The sequence below is a fragment of the Oncorhynchus clarkii genome, unplaced genomic scaffold, assembly GCF_045791955.1.
Source record: "Oncorhynchus clarkii lewisi isolate Uvic-CL-2024 unplaced genomic scaffold, UVic_Ocla_1.0 unplaced_contig_8908_pilon_pilon, whole genome shotgun sequence".
NCBI lineage: Eukaryota > Metazoa > Chordata > Actinopteri > Salmoniformes > Salmonidae > Oncorhynchus > Oncorhynchus clarkii.
In genome coordinates this window covers 19,954-37,601 of record NW_027260953.1, presented here as the reverse complement: position 1 = coordinate 37,601, position 17,648 = coordinate 19,954, and the positions used below count along the sequence as shown (strand labels likewise).

At 49.9% G+C, this 17,648-nt stretch overlaps 1 protein-coding gene across 2 annotated transcripts; it reads right to left on the bottom strand.

Moving 5' to 3' along the window:
• Positions 1 to 2,959: 2,959 nt before the first annotated feature.
• On the bottom strand, positions 2,960 to 16,165 carry LOC139402512 (E3 ubiquitin-protein ligase MARCHF4-like). 2 transcript variants are annotated; one of them, XM_071146502.1, is made up of 5 exons: positions 16,021 to 16,165; positions 14,593 to 15,109; positions 4,650 to 4,805; positions 3,868 to 4,060; positions 2,960 to 3,552 (listed from the first exon to the last, which is right to left on the bottom strand). In XM_071146502.1, exons 2-5 carry the CDS (start codon positions 15,097 to 15,099, stop codon positions 3,062 to 3,064), a joined length of 1,347 nt encoding a protein of 448 aa, XP_071002603.1. In that variant the 5' UTR covers positions 15,100 to 15,109; positions 16,021 to 16,165; the 3' UTR covers positions 2,960 to 3,061. The 2 variants fall into 2 exon arrangements, with proteins under 2 accessions (XP_071002603.1, XP_071002604.1); XM_071146503.1 differs by lacking the exon at positions 16,021 to 16,165 and adding an exon at positions 15,183 to 15,403 and having other exon boundaries at positions 14,593 to 14,965.
• Between the last annotated feature and the right edge of the window lie 1,483 nt (positions 16,166 to 17,648).

Genomic DNA, 17,648 nt, shown 5'->3' with positions numbered 1-17,648 from the left:
CCCCGTGGAACAATGTATTCAGTCACTGAAGGCATGTCCCCGTGGAACAATGAATTCAGTCACTGAAGGCATGTCCCCGTGGAACAATGTATTCAGTGACTGAAGGCATGTGGTGTCCTTTTCACAGAGCACTGTGGTTGGCTTAACTCAGGGGACAGGTAGGTGCTGGGGGGGGTCATCGTCATGGTTACCAGATGCACACTGTTTTGATTGGAGGTACTTCACTCAGAACCAAAAACATCAGGAAGCATCTGAAAAGCAGTCTCTTCTCTCGTTATGTTCCATTCAAACAACACCCTCTGCTGCTCTTCAGTTTTCACTCCAACAACACCCTGTTCTGCTCTTCAGTTTTCACTCCAACAACACCCTCTGCTGCTCTTCAGTTTTCACTCCAACAACACCCTCTGCTGCTCTTCAGTTTTCACTCCAACAACACCCTCTGCTACTCTTCAGCTTTCACTCCAACAACACCCTCTGCTGCTCTTCAGTTTTCACCCTAACAACACCCTCTGCTACTCTTCAGCTTTCACTCCAACAACACCCTCTGCTGCTCTTCAGTTTTCACCCTAACAACACCCTCTGCTGCTCTTCAGTTTTCACCCTAACAACACCCTCTGCTGCTCTTCAGTTTTCACTCAGGCTACTTGCTGCTCTTCAGTTTTCACCCTAACAACACCCTCTGCTACTCTTCAGTTTTCACTCCAACAACACCCTCTGCTGCTCTTCAGTTTTCACCCTAACAACACCCTCTGCTGCTCTTCAGTTTTCACTCAGGCTACTTGCTGCTCTTCAGTTTTCACTCAGGCTACTTGCTGCTCTTCAGTTTTCACTCAGGCTACTTGCTGCTCTTCAGTTTTCACTCAGGCTACTTGCTGCTCTTCAGTTTTCACTCAGGCTACTTGCTGCTCTTCAGTTTTCACCCTAACAACACCCTCTGCTGCTCTTCAGTTTTCACTCAGGCTACTTGCTGCTCTTCAGTTTTCACTCAGGCTACTTGCTGCTCTTCAGTTTTCTCTCAGGCTACTTGCTGTCACACATGAAGCCCTTTTACTGCCATCGGTGGTGTTATCAAAGATCATATGGATTCACTTCTCATAGAGATGCCAACCTGTACTAAAATTGATGGACCTGACAGGAGAGACAGTGTTCTACTAGACACACATCATGATTTAACCTTTGTGTTTATCATGCTGGGAAGATGTAAAGCTGTTTATAAATGACTCTGGGAAGATGTAAAGCTGTTTATAAATGACTCTGGGAAGATGTAAAGCTGTTTATAAATGACTGGGAAGATGTAAAGCTGTTTATAAATGACCCTGAGAGATGTAAAGCTGTTTATAAATGACTCTGGGAAGATGTAAAGCTGTTTATAAATGACTCTGGGAAGATGTAAAGCTGTTTATAAATGACTCTGGGAAGATGTAAAGCTGTTTATAAATGACTCTGGGAAGATGTAAAGCTGTTTATAAATGACTCTGGGAAGATGTAAAGCTGTTTATAAATGACTGGGAAGATGTAAAGCTGTTTATAAATGACTCTGGGAAGATGTAAAGCTGTTTAAATGACTCTGGGAAGATGTAAAGCTGTTTATAAATGACTCTGGGAAGATGTAAAGCTGTTTATAAATGACCCTGAGAGACGTAAAGCTGTTTATAAATGACCCTGGGAAGACGTAAAGCTGTTTATAAATGACTGGGAAGATGTAAAGCTGTTTATAAATGACTCTGGGAGATGTAAAGCTGTTTATAAATGACTCTGGGAAGATGTAAAGCTGTTTATAAATGACTCTGGGAAGATGTAAAGCTGTTTATAAATGACTCTGGGAAGATGTAAAGTGGTATATAAATGACTCTGGGAAGATGTAAAGCTGTTTATAAATGACTCTGGGAAGATGTAAAGCTGTTTATAAATGACTCTGGGAAGATGTAAAGTGGTATATAAATGACTCTGGGAAGATGTAAAGCTGTTTATAAATGACTCTGGGAAGATGTAAAGCTGTTTATAAATGACTCTGGGAAGATGTAAAGCTGTTTATAAATGACTCTGGGAAGATGTAAAGCTGTTTTATAAATGACTCTGGGAAGATGTAAAGCTGTTTATAAATGACTCTGGGAAGACGTAAAGCTGTCTGTGATGCCTCTGCCATGTCTCAGAGTTGACAGGAAGGAATCCTATTCCAATATGAATAATTCAACTGTTAATGCGTTACCACATACTTTAGGCTACTCCAAACTAACCACGGGTCAGTGGCGTACTATTCAAGCTCTTCAGAAGGAGACGGCTTGTGTTTTGTATTGAAACTTGAGCTCAGTCTGCATCCCAAATAGCAACCTGTTCCCTGTGCAGTCCACTAGTTTTGACCAGGGCCCATCAGGTTCTGGTCCAAAGTAGTGCACTATGTAGGGAATAGGGTGCCATTTGGGATGCAGGCGGAATTGTCATTGTGAACAGCTAATGTAAGAAGGTATTAGTGTTATGGACTGTCACTGTACTGAACTGTGCTCCTGTCTGTCATCATAGTAATTAGAAAGGTCTATTTATCCCGACTGTGAGGACTGCAGCTTCCTGACAGGAGTGTTGCTCCAGGCTACATAGTAGATCACATCAGATCAGTGCCATCTATCACAGCTCCCTGTAAGCAGAGTCCTATATATATAGAGAAATGGCTGTGCCTCACACATCCTTCCTGCTACATCAGACCACCACACACAGATCTGGAAATCTCGTTTTATTACATCAAGGCTGTCAAAACACAGGAAACTGGCAAATCTCTCCCTCTCTCTTGCTCTCCATCCTCACCCCCTGTCCATCGTCTACCCCTCACCCACTCTCCCCTCACCCACACTCTCCCCTCACCCACACTCTACCCCTCACCCACACTCTACCCCTCACCCACACTCTACCCCTCACCCACACTCTACCCCTCACCCACACATTTACACACAGCAACGTCTCCCAGTCCTCCATTCAAACTCCCAAAACGAGGCCACACAACCCTCTCTCTCTTATGTCGGTCTCTCTCGTTGTTGTAACATAACAAAGTTAGGCCTCAGTTGAAGCCTCAGACCGTAGTGACTCTCATGACCAGCTCCCGGCTGCTGTTGCTGGGCTGCGGAGGCTGGGGATGGACTTGAGTGGGGCGGGACTCCTGCTGCGTTGTCCAGAGGTGCTGGGTGAGCAGGTGGAGGATGTTGTACACACAGTGGTGGTCTGGCAGGGATGGTGGCCCCTGCTCCGACATTGAGTCCTGCGTCGTCACCGTCGTCAGGCTGGCGGTTGCGGCTGTGGTCACGGTATAGCCAGGCGCGGAGGCGGCCACCGCGGCCATGAGGGAGGAGGTGGAGGGGGAGACCATGTCATCCCCCGGCTCTGCCCCGGGAGGAGCACTCGTCCTGGGGTTGGGCAGGGCCAGGTGCCTGGGCGTCAGCCTGGATCTCTGGTGGTCCTCAGTGTCTTTGATCTTGTCGTAGTTGAGCACCTTCCACTGCTGGTTCACTGCCTGCCAGCGGTTAAAGATCCTGAACACTGCAGGGCCTTCATGGACGATCAGCGCTTGAACGAGAGAGAAGAAGAGGGGGAGGTTGTCAGTTACACATGAATACATCCTGAATCCAACATGTTGGTAGTGTTGGTTAATCAAACAGTGAGTCCTCCAGAGCTCTGTCTGGGGAGTCATATATGTCCCACCTCAAGTGTCCTGATTGGAGAAGAGGGAATGAACGAAGACGAGAGGAGGAGGGAGGTGTATTCCATAGGGGACTACGGTGCAAACAAGTAGAATCCCCTGGCTTGTGTATCTTTTCCCCCCCAATAAATCAACCAAGGAAGAAGAAGAGGAGGAGGAGTTCCTCTGTGTGCCGGCCTCACCGATGCAGACGAGGTCCATGAATCCGTACATGGCGTAGCAGATCTGGAAGAGCAGGTCCTGGCGCTGCCACTTGGCCGAGGGGCTGAGGGACGACCACACCAGCCAGGAGATAGAGGACATGAGGAACAGGCTGCCCAGCACGGCTGCTGCTATCTGGACCTTCTCTATCACTGTCAGAGAGATGGCCTGCCACTGGAGGGAGAGGAGGAGGGATGGGGAGGAGGGAGAGGGGGGAGAGGGGGAGGTGGAGGGAGAGGGAGAGGGAGAGAAGGGAGGGAGGTGGAGAGAAGGGGGGAGAGGGAGGAAGGGGGGAGAGGGAGGGAGGGGGAGGTGGAGAGAAGGGGGGGGGAGGGAGAGGGAGAGAAGGGAGGGAGGTGGAGAGAAGGGGGAAGGGGGAGAGGGAGGAAGGGGGAGAGAGAGAGGGAGGGAGGGAGGAGAGAGGGAGAGGGAGGGGGAGAGAAGGGGGAGAGGGAGAGGGAGGAAGGGGGAGAGGGAGGGGGAGAGAAGGGAGGGAGAGAGAGGTGGATGAGGGAGGGGAGGAGGATGGAGGAGGGAGGGGGAGAGAGAGGGAGGAGGGAGGGGGAGAGAGAGGGAGGAAGAGAGAGTACATCATCATCCCATACTATTCATACACACTATACACTAGTATTAACCCTCTCTCTCTCTCTCTCTGCAGTGCTGTGTGATATACACCCAATTAGAGCTCTCCTCTTCATCCCCTAAAACCCTCCCCCCTGACTCAAGTCCAAGAGCTGGCGAGTCCCATCACAGCTGTCCCTACCTGGAGCGGGTTATTGGTGCTGATGGCTACCACGTGGTATTTGTAGTAGCAGAGCTCACAGCTCCAGGAGCCCCTCTCACTGATCCACTTGATGAGGCAGGGCTCATGGGTGCAGCGGACAGACCCACTGCAGCGACACGGGCTCAGCAGCTCCCCCTGTGGGACACAAAGGAAAATGCTGCTATTGGTTTGTCTTACAGTGAGCCAGCTGAGTGTCGGTCAGGGTGCTGACCAGTGATTTACATATCCACTAGATGAACAACAGGGGGCGCTGTATTGAAGCCATCGCCCCTCCATCTTGACACTCCGACACCGGTGTCAAAAATATTGTGGAATCTAAAGAAATGCATGTATTAATGTCTACATTAGTTTTACCATGTTTATTCTATCACAGCCTTAATGCAGACTTTTAAATGATATTATGTGAGATAAACATATCATATATAAAAACATTTTCCTTAAAGTATATATTTGTTACATTACTAAAACAAAAACTACTTATATACATGTAATTTTGTCCTCATTGAAATACTGTAGACTTCCCTTCATTCTTATGGACGTCTGTTCCTACTGGGGAGCACCAATATGGCCGACACATGGCTTCAAAGCCTCTCATTGGCCAATACGTAGCATCAGCAATCCAGGGTTTATATACATAATTGGCGCTGCCACAGGGTTAATCTGGCACCGTATTCTCTATATAGTGCGTCACTTTTAGCCAGAGCAGGAGTAGTGCACAATGTAGGGAATAGGGAGCCACGTTATCTCTACATGTCCTGTGCACCACAGCTCTGGAGAACGGTGGATCTGGAGCCTTGTCTCTAGAGTTACCAGTAACGTGCCCTTCAGTTCTACACCCACAGCTCTGGAGAACAGTCGATCTGGAGCCTTGTCTCTAGAGTTACCAGTAACGTGCCCTTCAGTTCTACACCCACAGCTCTGGAGAATGGTCGATCTGGAGCCTTGTCTCTAGAGTTACCAGTAACGTGCCCTTCAGTTCTACACCCACAGCTCTGGAGAATGGTCGATCTGGAGCCTTGTCTCTAGAGTTACCAGTAACGTGCCCTTCAGTTCTACACCCACAGCTCTGGAGAATGGTCGATCTGGAGCCTTGTCTCTAGAGTTACCAGTAACGTGCCCTTCAGTTCTACACCCACAGCTCTGGAGAACAGTCGATCTGGAGCCTTGTCTCTAGAGTTACCAGTAACGTGCCCTTCAGTTCTACACCCACAGCTCTGGAGAATGGTCGATCTGGAGCCTTGTCTCTAGAGTTACCAGTAACGTGCCCTTCAGTTCTACACCTACATGTCCCCACTGACTCTGTATCTGTCACAGTGTGGATTCTACAGCGTGTTTCCTCCAGACAGATAGACAGGGCTGTGGTTTCTGCTTTCTTACCTCCCAAAGCTCATGTAATCTGTTTGAACAGAGACCTCCTCAGAGATGAATCCTTAACGCTCTTATCTTGTTATGTGTGAAAGTTTGTGTGTAGAGTGCGTGTGTGTGAGCGTGTGTGATTCTCACATCAGTGCGTTCTACCGTGAACTTGTCATTTATAATCCTCTCAGAGAGAGTGATAGAGATTTATCAGCTCAGTGAGAGAAAGTGAGAGAGAGTGAGATGACACGTTAGTGTGTGACACTCATTTAAAAAGCGTATTTTTATCATCAGTATTACCAATATAATGTATTTATTCTGGTTCCAGACATCTCACAGCTACCATGGTTATCATGACCAGGCCACATCCTCTCTGGTTCCAGACATCTCACAGCTACCATGGTTATCATGACCAGGCCACATCCTCTCTGGTTCCAGACATCTCACAGCTACCATGGTTATCATGACCAGGCCACATCCTCTCTGGTTCCAGACATCTCACAGCTACCATGGTTATCATGACCAGGCCACATCCTCTCTGGTTCCAGACATCTCACAGCTACCATGGTTATCATGACCAGGCCACATCCTCTCTGGTTCCAGACATCTCACAGCTACCATGGTTATCATGACCAGGCCACATCCTCTCTGGTTCCAGACATCTCACAGCTACCATGGTTATCATGACCAGGCCACATCCTCTCTGGTTCCAGACATCTCACAGCTACCATGGTTATCATGACCAGGCCACATCCTCTCTGGTTCCAGACATCTCACAGCTACCATGGTTATCATGACCAGGCCACATCCTCTCTGGTTCCAGACATCTCACAGCTACCATGGTTATCATGACCAGGCCACATCCTCTCTGGTTCCAGACATCTCACAGCTACCATGGTTATCATGACCAGGCCACATCCTCTCTGGTTCCAGACATCTCACAGCTACCATGGTTATCATGACCAGGCCACATCCTCTCTGGTTCCAGACATCTCACAGCTACCATGGTTATCATGGCCAGGCCACATCCTCTCTGGTTCCAGACATCTCACAGCTACCATGGTTATCATGACCAGGCCACATCCTCTCTGGTTCCAGACATCTCACAGCTACCATGGTTATCATGACCAGGCCACATCCTCTCTGGTTCCAGACATCTCACAGCTACCATGGTTATCATGACCAGGCCACATCCTCTCTGGTTCCAGACATCTCACAGCTACCATGGTTATCATGACCAGGCCACATCCTCTCTGGTTCCAGACATCTCACAGCTACCATGGTTATCATGACCAGGCCACATCCTCTCTGGTTCCAGACATCTCACAGCTACCATGGTTATCATGGCCAGGCCACATCCTCTCTGGTTCCAGACATCTCACAGCTACCATGGTTATCATGACCAGGCCACATCCTCTCTGGTTCCAGACATCTCACAGCTACCATGGTTATCATGACCAGGCCACATCCTCTCTGGTTCCAGACATCTCACAGCTACCATGGTTATCATGACCAGGCCACATCCTCTCTGGTTCCAGACATCTCACAGCTACCATGGTTATCATGACCAGGCCACATCCTCTCTGGTTCCAGACATCTCACAGCTACCATGGTTATCATGACCAGGCCACATCCTCTCTGGTTCCAGACATCTCACAGCTACCATGGTTATCATGACCAGGCCACATCCTCTCTGGTTCCAGACATCTCACAGCTACCATGGTTATCATGACCAGGCCACATCCTCTCTGGTCAGATGAATCCTTCACCAGGATCTTCTCTAATAAGAAGCAGGATCAACTATTTAAAGGGTCAGCAGTGATGGTGGGTAGTCTTGAATCTGCCAGGCTCACCATATCCAGGCTCACCATATCCAGGCTCACCATATCCAGGCTCACCATATCCAGACTCACCATATCCAGGCTCACCATATCCAGGCTCACCATATCCAGGCTCACCATATCCAGGCTCACCATATCCAGGCTCACCATATCCAGGCTCACCATATCCAGACTCACCATATCCAGGCTCACCATATCCAGGCTCACCATATCCAGGCTCACCATATCCAGGCTCACCATATCCAGGCTCACCATATCCAGGCTCACCATATCCAGGCTCACCATATCCAGGCTCACCATATCCAGACTCACCATATCCAGGCTCACCATATCCAGGCTCACCATATCCAGACTCAAATGTTATTTTTCCTAAGGACCATGCAACCTCTTTTATTAGAGAGATACAGACACAGAGAGAGAGACACAGAGCGAGACACAGAGAGACACAGAGAGAGAGACAGAGAGACACAGAGAGAGAGATACACAGAGAGAGAGAGACACAGAGAGAGAGACACAGAGAGAGACAAAGAGAGAGAGACACAGAGAGACACAGAGAGAGAGACACAGAGAGACACAGAGCGAGACACAGAGAGAGAGAGACAGAGAGAGAGACACACAGAGAGACACAGAGAGAGACACAGAGAGAGACACAGAGAGAGAGACAGAGAGAGAGACACACAGAGAGACACAGAGAGACACAGAGAGAGACACAGAGCGAGAGACACAGAGAGACACAGAGAGAGAGACAGAGAGAGAGACACAGAGCGAGACACACAGAGAGACACAGAGAGACACAGAGAGAGACACAGAGAGAGACACAGAGAGAGAGACAGAGAGAGAGACACAGAGCGAGACACACAGAGAGACACAGAGAGACACAGAGAGAGACACAGAGAGACACAGAGAGACACAGAGAGACACAGAGAGAGAGACAGAGAGAGAGACACAGAGCGAGACACACAGAGAGACACAGAGAGACACAGAGAGACACAGAGAGACAGAGAGAGAGACACAGAGCGAGACACAGAGAGACACAGAGAGAGACACAGAGAGACACAGAGAGACACAGAGAGACACAGAGAGAGAGACAGAGAGAGAGACACACAGAGAGACACAGAGAGACACAGAGAGACACAGAGAGACACAGAGAGAGAGACAGAGAGACACAGAGAGGGCGGAAACAGCCTTTCAAGAAGGTCATTCTCTTGCTTTCATGTTTCAGTTGTTGAAACACAAACACCCAGAAGAGCACTTTTCTAAAGCCAAACATCTATAATGACATCTCTCCTGTTCCTTTCTTCAGAGAAAGACAGGCAATTATCTAGACTCAATTTCACACTATCTATGTAATACAAACAGGTGGATACTACACAATAAAGACATAGAAAAGCTGGCCCTGGCTGGCAGATAAATGTATGTGTACCCAGTGTAGCCTGCTGTCTGGTAGTTAGGCTACAACAACGTGAGTTGAAAAGAGGTCTGAACCGGTACGTTGGTTATCCAACCTAATTCAACCTAAACCGCCCGGGGAACCGACTGTCCTGTACTGTCTGTGACAGGAATCAGACTAGCAGAGTAGGTCCAACAAGTGTCTGAAACAGGGTTTACATTCAATAACATATTAGACTAGACTGAGTGAGAGAGGGGGGAGGAGGAGAGAGAGAGGGGGGGAGAGAGAGAGGGAGGAGGAGAGAGAGGGGGGGGGAGAGAGAGAGGGAGGAGGAGAGAGAGGGGGGGAGAGAGAGAGGGAGGAGGAGAGAGAGGGGGGAAGAGAGAGGGGGGGGAAGAGAGAGGGGGGGAGGGAGGAGAGACAGAGGGGGAGAAAAAGAGGGGGGAGAGAGAGAGGGGGAGAGAGTGGGGGGAGAGAGAGAGGGGGAGAGAGGGGGAGGAGAGAGAGAGGGGGGGAGGGAGGAGAGAGAGTGGGGGGAGAGAGAGGGGGAGGAGAGAGAGAGAGAGAGAGAGGGGGGGAGGAGAGAGAGGGGGTGAGGAGAGAGAGGGGGGGAGGGAGAGAGGAGGGAGGAGAGAGAAGGGGTGGAGGAGAGAGAGAGGGGGGGAGGGAGAGAGGAGGGAGGAGAGAGAAGGGGTGGAGGAGAGAGAGAGGGGGGGAGGGAGGAGAGAGAGTGGGGGGAGAGAGAGAGAGAGAGAGGGGGGGAGGAGAGAGAGGGGGTGAGGAGAGAGAGCGGGGGAGGGAGAGAGGAGGGAGGAGAGAGAAGGGGTGGAGGAGAGAGAGAGGGGGGGAGGGAGGAGAGAGAGGGGGGAGGGAGAGAGGAGGGAGGAGAGAGAAGGGGTGAAGGAGAGAGAGAGGGGGGGAGGGAGGAGAGAGAGTGGGGGGAGAGAGAGAGGAGGGAGGAGAGAGAAGGGGTGGAGGAGAGAGAGTAGGGAGGAGAGAGAGAGGTCAGGAGGAGAGAGAGGAGGGAGAAGAGAGAGGAGGGAGAAGAGAGAGGGGGGGAGAGAGAGGGGGGAGGAGAGAGAGAGGGGGGAGGAGAGAGGAGAGAGGAGGGAGAAGAGAGGAGGGAGGAGAGAGAGAGGGGGGGAGGAGAGAGAGAGGGGGGGAGGAGAGAGAGAGGGGGGAGGAGAGAGGAGGGAGGAGAGAGAGGGGGGGGGGGAGAGTATGAATGAATAGGAGACCTTTCAGATTGACAGACAGCATCACTGGTTCTCCTGAATGTGTTTTATTTCCTCCTCCTGCTCCCAGACTGAGCCAAAGCTTTAACACACTCTTTATACTGAGGATGCAGCTCAAATGGCACACTAGGGGCCACCTTATGGGCCCTGGTCTAAAGTAGTGCACTAGATAGCAACTAGGGTGCCATTTGGGACACATATGAATTTATCCTCAGCGCCAAAAAGCTTTCAGCAGCCTGCCACCCAGAGACAGGCTGACTGCAACTACCACTCCAGGCAGTAGTGTTCTATAATGTGATGTCATTTAGAGCAGACAGAGAGAGAGATGCTCTCTAATGTTCTCCAACGGGCATCATACTAGTGTCTCCCTAAATGTCAACACAGGGACAGACCATGAGGATATGTCTTCATCACTGAAAGACTGGGTGAAGATGTGGCAAATTCAGGGGTCTTCAACTTTTTGTTACGCAAGGACCCGCGCCCAGGCAAACTGGCGACCCAGAGACCCCCGCCCAGGCAAACTGGCGACCCAGAGACCCCCCGCCCAGGCAAACTGGCGACCCAGAGACCCCCCGCCCAGGCAAACCGGCGACCCAGGGATCCCCGCCCAGGCAAACCGGCGACCCAGGGATCCCCGCTGAGGGCATACAGACCCAGAGAACCCCCACCCAGGCAAATCGGCGACCCAGGAACCCCCGCCCAAGCAAACCGGTGAACCATGGACCCCCGCCCAGGTAAACTGGCAACCCAGAGACCCCCCGCCCAGGTAAACTGGCAACCCAGAGACCCCCCGCCCAGGTAAACTGGCAACCCAGATCTCTTCTGTACTAAATTAATTTGCCACAGTAGATCTGAAATTAAGGACAATCACAGGATACTTCCTCATTAGCATTACACAAAGTGTTTGGAAACCGGCGACCCAGGAACCCCCGCCCAAGCAAACCGGTGAACCATGGACCCCCGCCCAAGCAAACCGGTGAACCATGGACCTCCGCCCAGACAAAGCGGTGACCCAGGGACCTCCGCCCAAGCAAACCGGTGAACCATGGACCTCCGCCGAGACAAACCGGTGAACCATGAACCTCCGCCCAGGCAAACCGGTGAACCATGGACCTCCGCCCAGGCAAACCGGTGAACCAGGGACCTCCGCCCAGACAAACCGGTGAACCATGGACCTCCGCCCAGACAAACCAGTGAACCATGGACCTCCGCCCAGACAAACCTATGAACCATGGACCTCCGCCCAAGCAAACCGGTGAACCATGGACCTCCGCCCAGACAAACCGGTGAACCATGGACCTCCGCCCAGGCAAACCGGTGAACCATGGACCTCCGCCCAGACAAACCGGTGAACCATGGACCTCCGCCCAGACAAACCGGTGAACCATGGACCTCCGCCCAGGCAAACCGGTGAACCATGGACCTCCGCCCAGACAAACCGGTGAACCATGGACCTCCGCCCAGACAAACCGGTGAACCATGGACCTCCGCCCAGACAAACCGGTGAACCATGGACCTCCGCCCAGGCAAACCGGTGAACCATGGACCTCCGCCCAGACAAACCGGTGACCCAGGGACCTCCGCCCAGACAAACCGGTGACCCAGGGACCTCCGCCCAGACAAACCGGTGAACCAGGTACCTCCGCCCAGACAAACCGGTGAACCAGCACCCCCATCATATAGCAAAAAATATATATGTTCACGACTTGTCTTATCATCAGGTGAATGACAAGGTTCATTCATCAACATTTTGAAATGAATAGATTTGGTAGATGGTTTTATATGATTTTGACCTCCCACATTATAACAGGAAGAGGAAGTGGAACTCTACCTATTAGCTAGACAGGTCACTCCAAACACGAATAGCTAATAGCAGCTGTTTCGCTGGTTAAACAAAGGTAAGCCTTGTGTTGGCCAAAATGTGTCAAGAAAGCTTACCAGCAGCCAGCGGCACCCGCGGTGTTTTTTCAAAGCTTATGGCCGCGCTGCTCTGCCCAGGCGTTGCTGACGCATGTCGGCTCTTACAACGCCTGGATAGATATTTAACTATCAGCTAATCGCATCAGATGTTACAGCAACATGTGCCCTACAGCACTGTCGATGACGTGGCACGCAGCCATTGGTTGATGCATGCAAAGTCTGAGCAGGGGAGCGCGACCATTGGTTGATACTTCAGTGAATGTCATTTGCTCAATATTATGAGTTGAGAAATAAATTTGACATTATATTCTCATCTTTTCTACTGTAGGTATGTAATTCAAAAGGTGTTTATCTTGTTGTTGTTAGCGATATTCATAACAACTATTAAATAGCTATTAAAAAATATATATTTTCACGGACCCCCTGAAGAACCACGGACCCTGGGTTGAATACCCCTGGGCTAGTTGATGCACAGGACTTGGCCACAAATTAAAGGAGGAGCAGGAGGAGGAGCAGGAGGGGGAGGAGGAGCAGCAGGAGGAGCAGCAGGAGGGGGAGGAGGAGCAGGAGGAGCAGGAGAAGGAGGAGGAGGAGCGGGAGGAGGAGGAGGAGCAGGAGGAGGAGGAGGAACAGGAGGAGCAGGAGGAGAGGAGAGGAGCAGGAGGAGGAGCAGGAGCAGGAGGAGGAGGAGCAGGAGCAGGAGGAGGAGGAGCAGGAGGATTAGGAGGAGGAGCAGGAGGAGGAGGAGGAGGAGGAGCGGGAGGAGGAGGATTAGGAAGATTAGGAGGAGGAGCAGGAGGAGGAGGATTAGTAGGAGGAGGAGGATTAGGAGGAGGAGGAGGATTAGGAGGAGGATTAGGATTAGGATGAGGATTAGGAGGAGGAGCAGGAGGAGGAGGATTAGGAGGAGGAGGAGGAACCCCATTGACTTCCTTAGAGGTGAGAGGATCAGGATGTGAAAGGTATGTGCAGCATATTCACCATGTTGGCCCTGATGCACCAGCACCTATTCAATCATCAACCCACCTTCACACTGAATGGTCTACGTGGGCCGGATACTTTGCAGATGGGAGTTCTTCTGAGTCAGGTAATCCAAGGCCATGTGGTCCTAGCTACACTCCCTGGCCGGATCTCAATATTCTAAAGTGGTGTCCTTTCCTTTCCCTCTCCTTGGCTCCATCTGATGATGTCAAAGACCAGGACAGGTGGAAAGAAAACACCTGGAACTGGAGATTTTAGGAGAGGAATCCCCTTTAGACTATTGAGATGTACCCTGTGTTACTTGAATCCACTACTTCCCCAGATCTTCCTCTGTCATGTTCTGTTCCTATCTCTTCTGTCTAAGACAGGGCTTCCTCTGTCATGTTCTGTTCCTGTCTCTTCTGTCTAAGACAGGGCTTCCTCTGTCATGTTCTGTCCCTATCTCTTCTGTCTAAGACAGGGCTTCCTCTGTCATGTTCTGTCCCTATCTCTTCTAAGACAGGGCTTCCTCTGTCATGTTCTGTTCCTGTCTCTTCTGTCTAAGACAGGGCTTCCTCTGTTCTGTTCTGTTCCTATCTCTTCTGTCTAAGACAGGGCTTCCTCTGTCATATTCTGTCCCTATCTCTTCTGTCTAAGACAGGGCTTCCTCTGTCATGTTCTGTTCCTATCTCTTCTGTCGAAGACAGGGCTTCCTCTGTCATGTTCTGTTCCTATCTCTTCTGTCTAAGACAGGGCTTCCTCTGTCATGTTCTGTTCCTATCTCTTCTGTCTAAGACAGGGCTTCCTCTGTCATGTTCTGTTCCTATCTCTTCTGTCTAAGACAGGGCTTCCTCTGTCATGTTCTGTTCCTATCTCTTCTAAGACAGGCCTTGCTCTGTGAATTCTAGTACTCCTTCCTACCTTTTACATGGCCATGGGAAGTGAGTAAGTTAGAAAATCATTATTTCTGTTCTCAAGCATATAATTGCTCCTGCGTGTTTCGGAACCACAACATGCACAGTGTTGAGAGGGAGGGAGAAAGAAAGAGAGACAGAGAGAGAGAGAATTTTTCAGCCCTTCAGCTCCATGGACAGCGCCATTGTTTTTGAAACACTTTGAAAAACATCCTTGTTAGCAACAATTAGTCATATACAGTCAATGTCTGACTATAGGTCTACCTATATGTCTATCGTCTATTGTCTACCTGTAAGGCCACTCACCTGTTCTGGACCTTGGAAACATATCCTGCACTGGGGAGTCCTAACACCACTGTCTGTGCGACTGTTCTGGGAGAATCTCTCCTCACACTTCTCTTTGGAGCAGTCCTCCTCGGAGCTGCCATAGTCCAGGGGTCCAGTCTGTCCCGTAGCATGCTGCCATTCCTCTGTCGCTTTAGGCTTGTTTGTCCCGGCAGAAGGAGGCTCTCCTGTCGGCGGGCCAGGGGTAGCATAACCATCCGCCTCTGGTGAAGGTGCACTCGCTGCAGAGTTTCTGTTGTCGATGGCAACATCAATGCCGATGCCGGACCCATTGCTGTCCGTGTATTGTCCGTTCATGGAGATGATCACCGGTGGCGGAGCCGGGACCGGCGGTCTGAGTAAGAAAACCTTCAGGTCACTGAACAAAACGCAACAGCGGCCTTTGGACATGCCCTGGCGGCGGAGCAGCATCGGTCTCCGGCTCAACAATCCCCAGCACCATACAACCACCCCGAGAGACAACAACATGTGTCTGTTTCTATAGGAGGATACAGGTGTAGATTTCTATTCAGAAACGTGCAGAGCACATGAAGAGAAAAGGAAAAGCTTACTGTTATTTCGTTGAGGATGATCGGAAAGAGGAGTCTCCTCTGTTGTGTCTTTTCCAGTTGGGTTGAATGACATTCTTTCTCTCAACAGCTATTTTCAATTTAGCTCTGAATTCTAAACTCGAATCAGCCGGAATAAATCGAATGAGTTGGTGTGCGCGCACCACCACACATCATTTGTCAGCCTTGTCAGATAACCCTATCGTGCACTAGCCTTGGAGCTCGCTTATGCCTGTAACTAAGTAATTGCTCAGGTTACAGGAAAACCCTGACTACATATCAAACAAATAGACTTACGTGTCTCATATACCTCAGAGAAAACGGGCAGGCACATAGCTGAGCATCTTCCCATTTCATTCCAATGGCATCACAAACCGAATCTTGGGAACAAGACTATACTATTGCGATCTTTTCATTCTTATTATCTAGCCTACTCTCCCGTTGCCCTTTATCAATCCTGTGTTGTAGCCTATCTGGTTCCATTAATCCAACAGCATTGTTTCTTTACGGCCCTTCTACCAACAATGTCCCATTACATGTTGTAATAACAGTCGCTATGTGGCCAGTGGTCCTTGATATAACCGCCACCCCCCACCCCGTTGACCAGTCGAGCCCTGTGTAAATCGTCCTTTCTCTATACTCTATCCTGATGGATGCTTTAAAGGTTAGGTCCTCGGCTGTAGTCTAGTATAGTTTCCACGGTAGTTTGCGTTCGTCGCCTGTCAATTCAACGGTCTGTCTGAGGAGGTTGAGGCTATTCCCACAACAAAAGCCTACAAGATCATTTAGGGATGTCACGAACATGCCCTGGGCTTCGCTTCCACAGAGCCTAGCCTCCTACCGTCATTTTCTCTCACACGGAGCATCCTCTTTACAAGCGGGTAATCCACATATTTTAACGACATAACAGTGTTTTAATTCACCCCAAAACGGTTGGTGTCATGCCTTTGGGTCGACAGGAGCAGCGAAACCGGAGAGAAGTGGTTGATGTGGCCGTTGTCTCTGTGCTTTTGAAATCCATTCGACTCGATGGTTCTCTTCTCGCCGCGGGTTCAGCACCATTAAGGATGGGACAGCTCCCAGGCGCGGGCCCGTCTGGAACACCAGCGTGATGCAAGAAAGGGGGCGAGCATGGGCTGGCTCGTCTCATCTCGGATAGCAACAAGATAACATTTGGGATGAATGAGATGAAATAATAGATTAAACAAGAATCCCAAACAGATATAGTATTTGACAAAAACAGAATAATGTCAAACCTTGATTACATTGGGATAAGATCACACGTCCCATTATTTGCGTGTGGGAAGACTTGGGAACAGATTTCATAAATAAAATAAAAATACTTTGAGATGATTTTCTGGTGATTTCACAGTCTTTTATGTCCAACAACGAACATGGTATATCTAAAAAAAATAATCTATTGGGGAACGTAGGCTGTTCACATTTAGCAAACAAGTTGTTAAACAAATACAAAAGATGTATGTATAGGTCTCAATTGGAGGTGCCTTATCATGCTATATGGGCTGTGGCTGTTGAATAATGCACAGCAGACTATCCCCTCCCTATACACTAGGTATTTATATATTCTGGTCTGCCTAGTGTGCTTAGTGCCACACTACAGCCTTCCCTGAACCTGCTGAACCCTGGCAGTAAGCGACAGTACACACACACACACACACACACACACACACACACACACACCAGTAGAGTTGAATTCTCTCCATCTCCTTTCTCTTCAACATGCGTCTGAAGAGACAAGTGAGCCAGTCTGAGTGAGCGTGGCCCAAATGACACCCTATTCCCTACATAGTGCCATTTGGAAAGGTGCCATTTGGGATGTAATCAGAGGAGTGGCCCACTCACTGCTGCAGTTTCCCCCAGGCCCAGGGAAATATGTCACACTGTTGTAGGACTTCCCACCATCACTAGCATTAACCCCAAACAATTTACACTGTTCAAGAAACTTCTCTTAATCGCCCGTGTTCTCTCATCTCTCTCTCTCTCTCTCACTCTCTCTCATGCTCTCTCTCATGCTCTCTTTCTCTCTCTCTCTCCCTCTCTCTCTCTCTCTCTCTCTCTCTCTCATGCTCTCTTTTTCTCTCTCATGCTCTTTCTCTCCCTCTCTCTCATCTCTCTCTCTCTCTCTCTCTCTCTCTCTCATGCTCTCTTTCTCTCCCTCTCTCTCCCTCTCTCTCCCTCTCTCTCTCTCTCTCTCTCATGCTCTCTTTCTCTCCCTCTCTCTTCTTCTCTCTCCCTCTCTCTCTCTCACTCTCTCTCATGCTCTCTTTCTCTCCCTCTCTCTCCCTCTATCTCCCTCTCTCTCTCTCTCTCTCTCTCTCTCTCTCTCTCTATCTCTCTCTCTCTCGACAATGCAGAACAATTATGATTCTTTATCAATACTGTATGTTTGACACTGCTTGCAATGGCCAGTGCGGTGTGAGGGTCATCCTATCTGTCATATGACATAAG

What these genes read in the sequence shown, in the direction of transcription:
- LOC139402512 (XM_071146502.1), bottom strand. Translation starts at nt 15,099, where the DNA reads ATGTTGTTGTCTCTCGGGGTGGTTGTATGGTGCTGGGGATTGTTGAGC. An exon ending in GCACCAATAACCCGCTCCAG is followed by an intron (nt 4,061 to 4,649) that starts GTAGGGACAGCT and finishes CTCTCCCTCCAG; the next exon opens with TGGCAGGCCATCTCTCTGAC. An exon ending in CATGGACCTCGTCTGCATCG is followed by an intron (nt 3,553 to 3,867) that starts GTGAGGCCGGCA and finishes CTCTCGTTCAAG; the next exon opens with CGCTGATCGTCCATGAAGGC.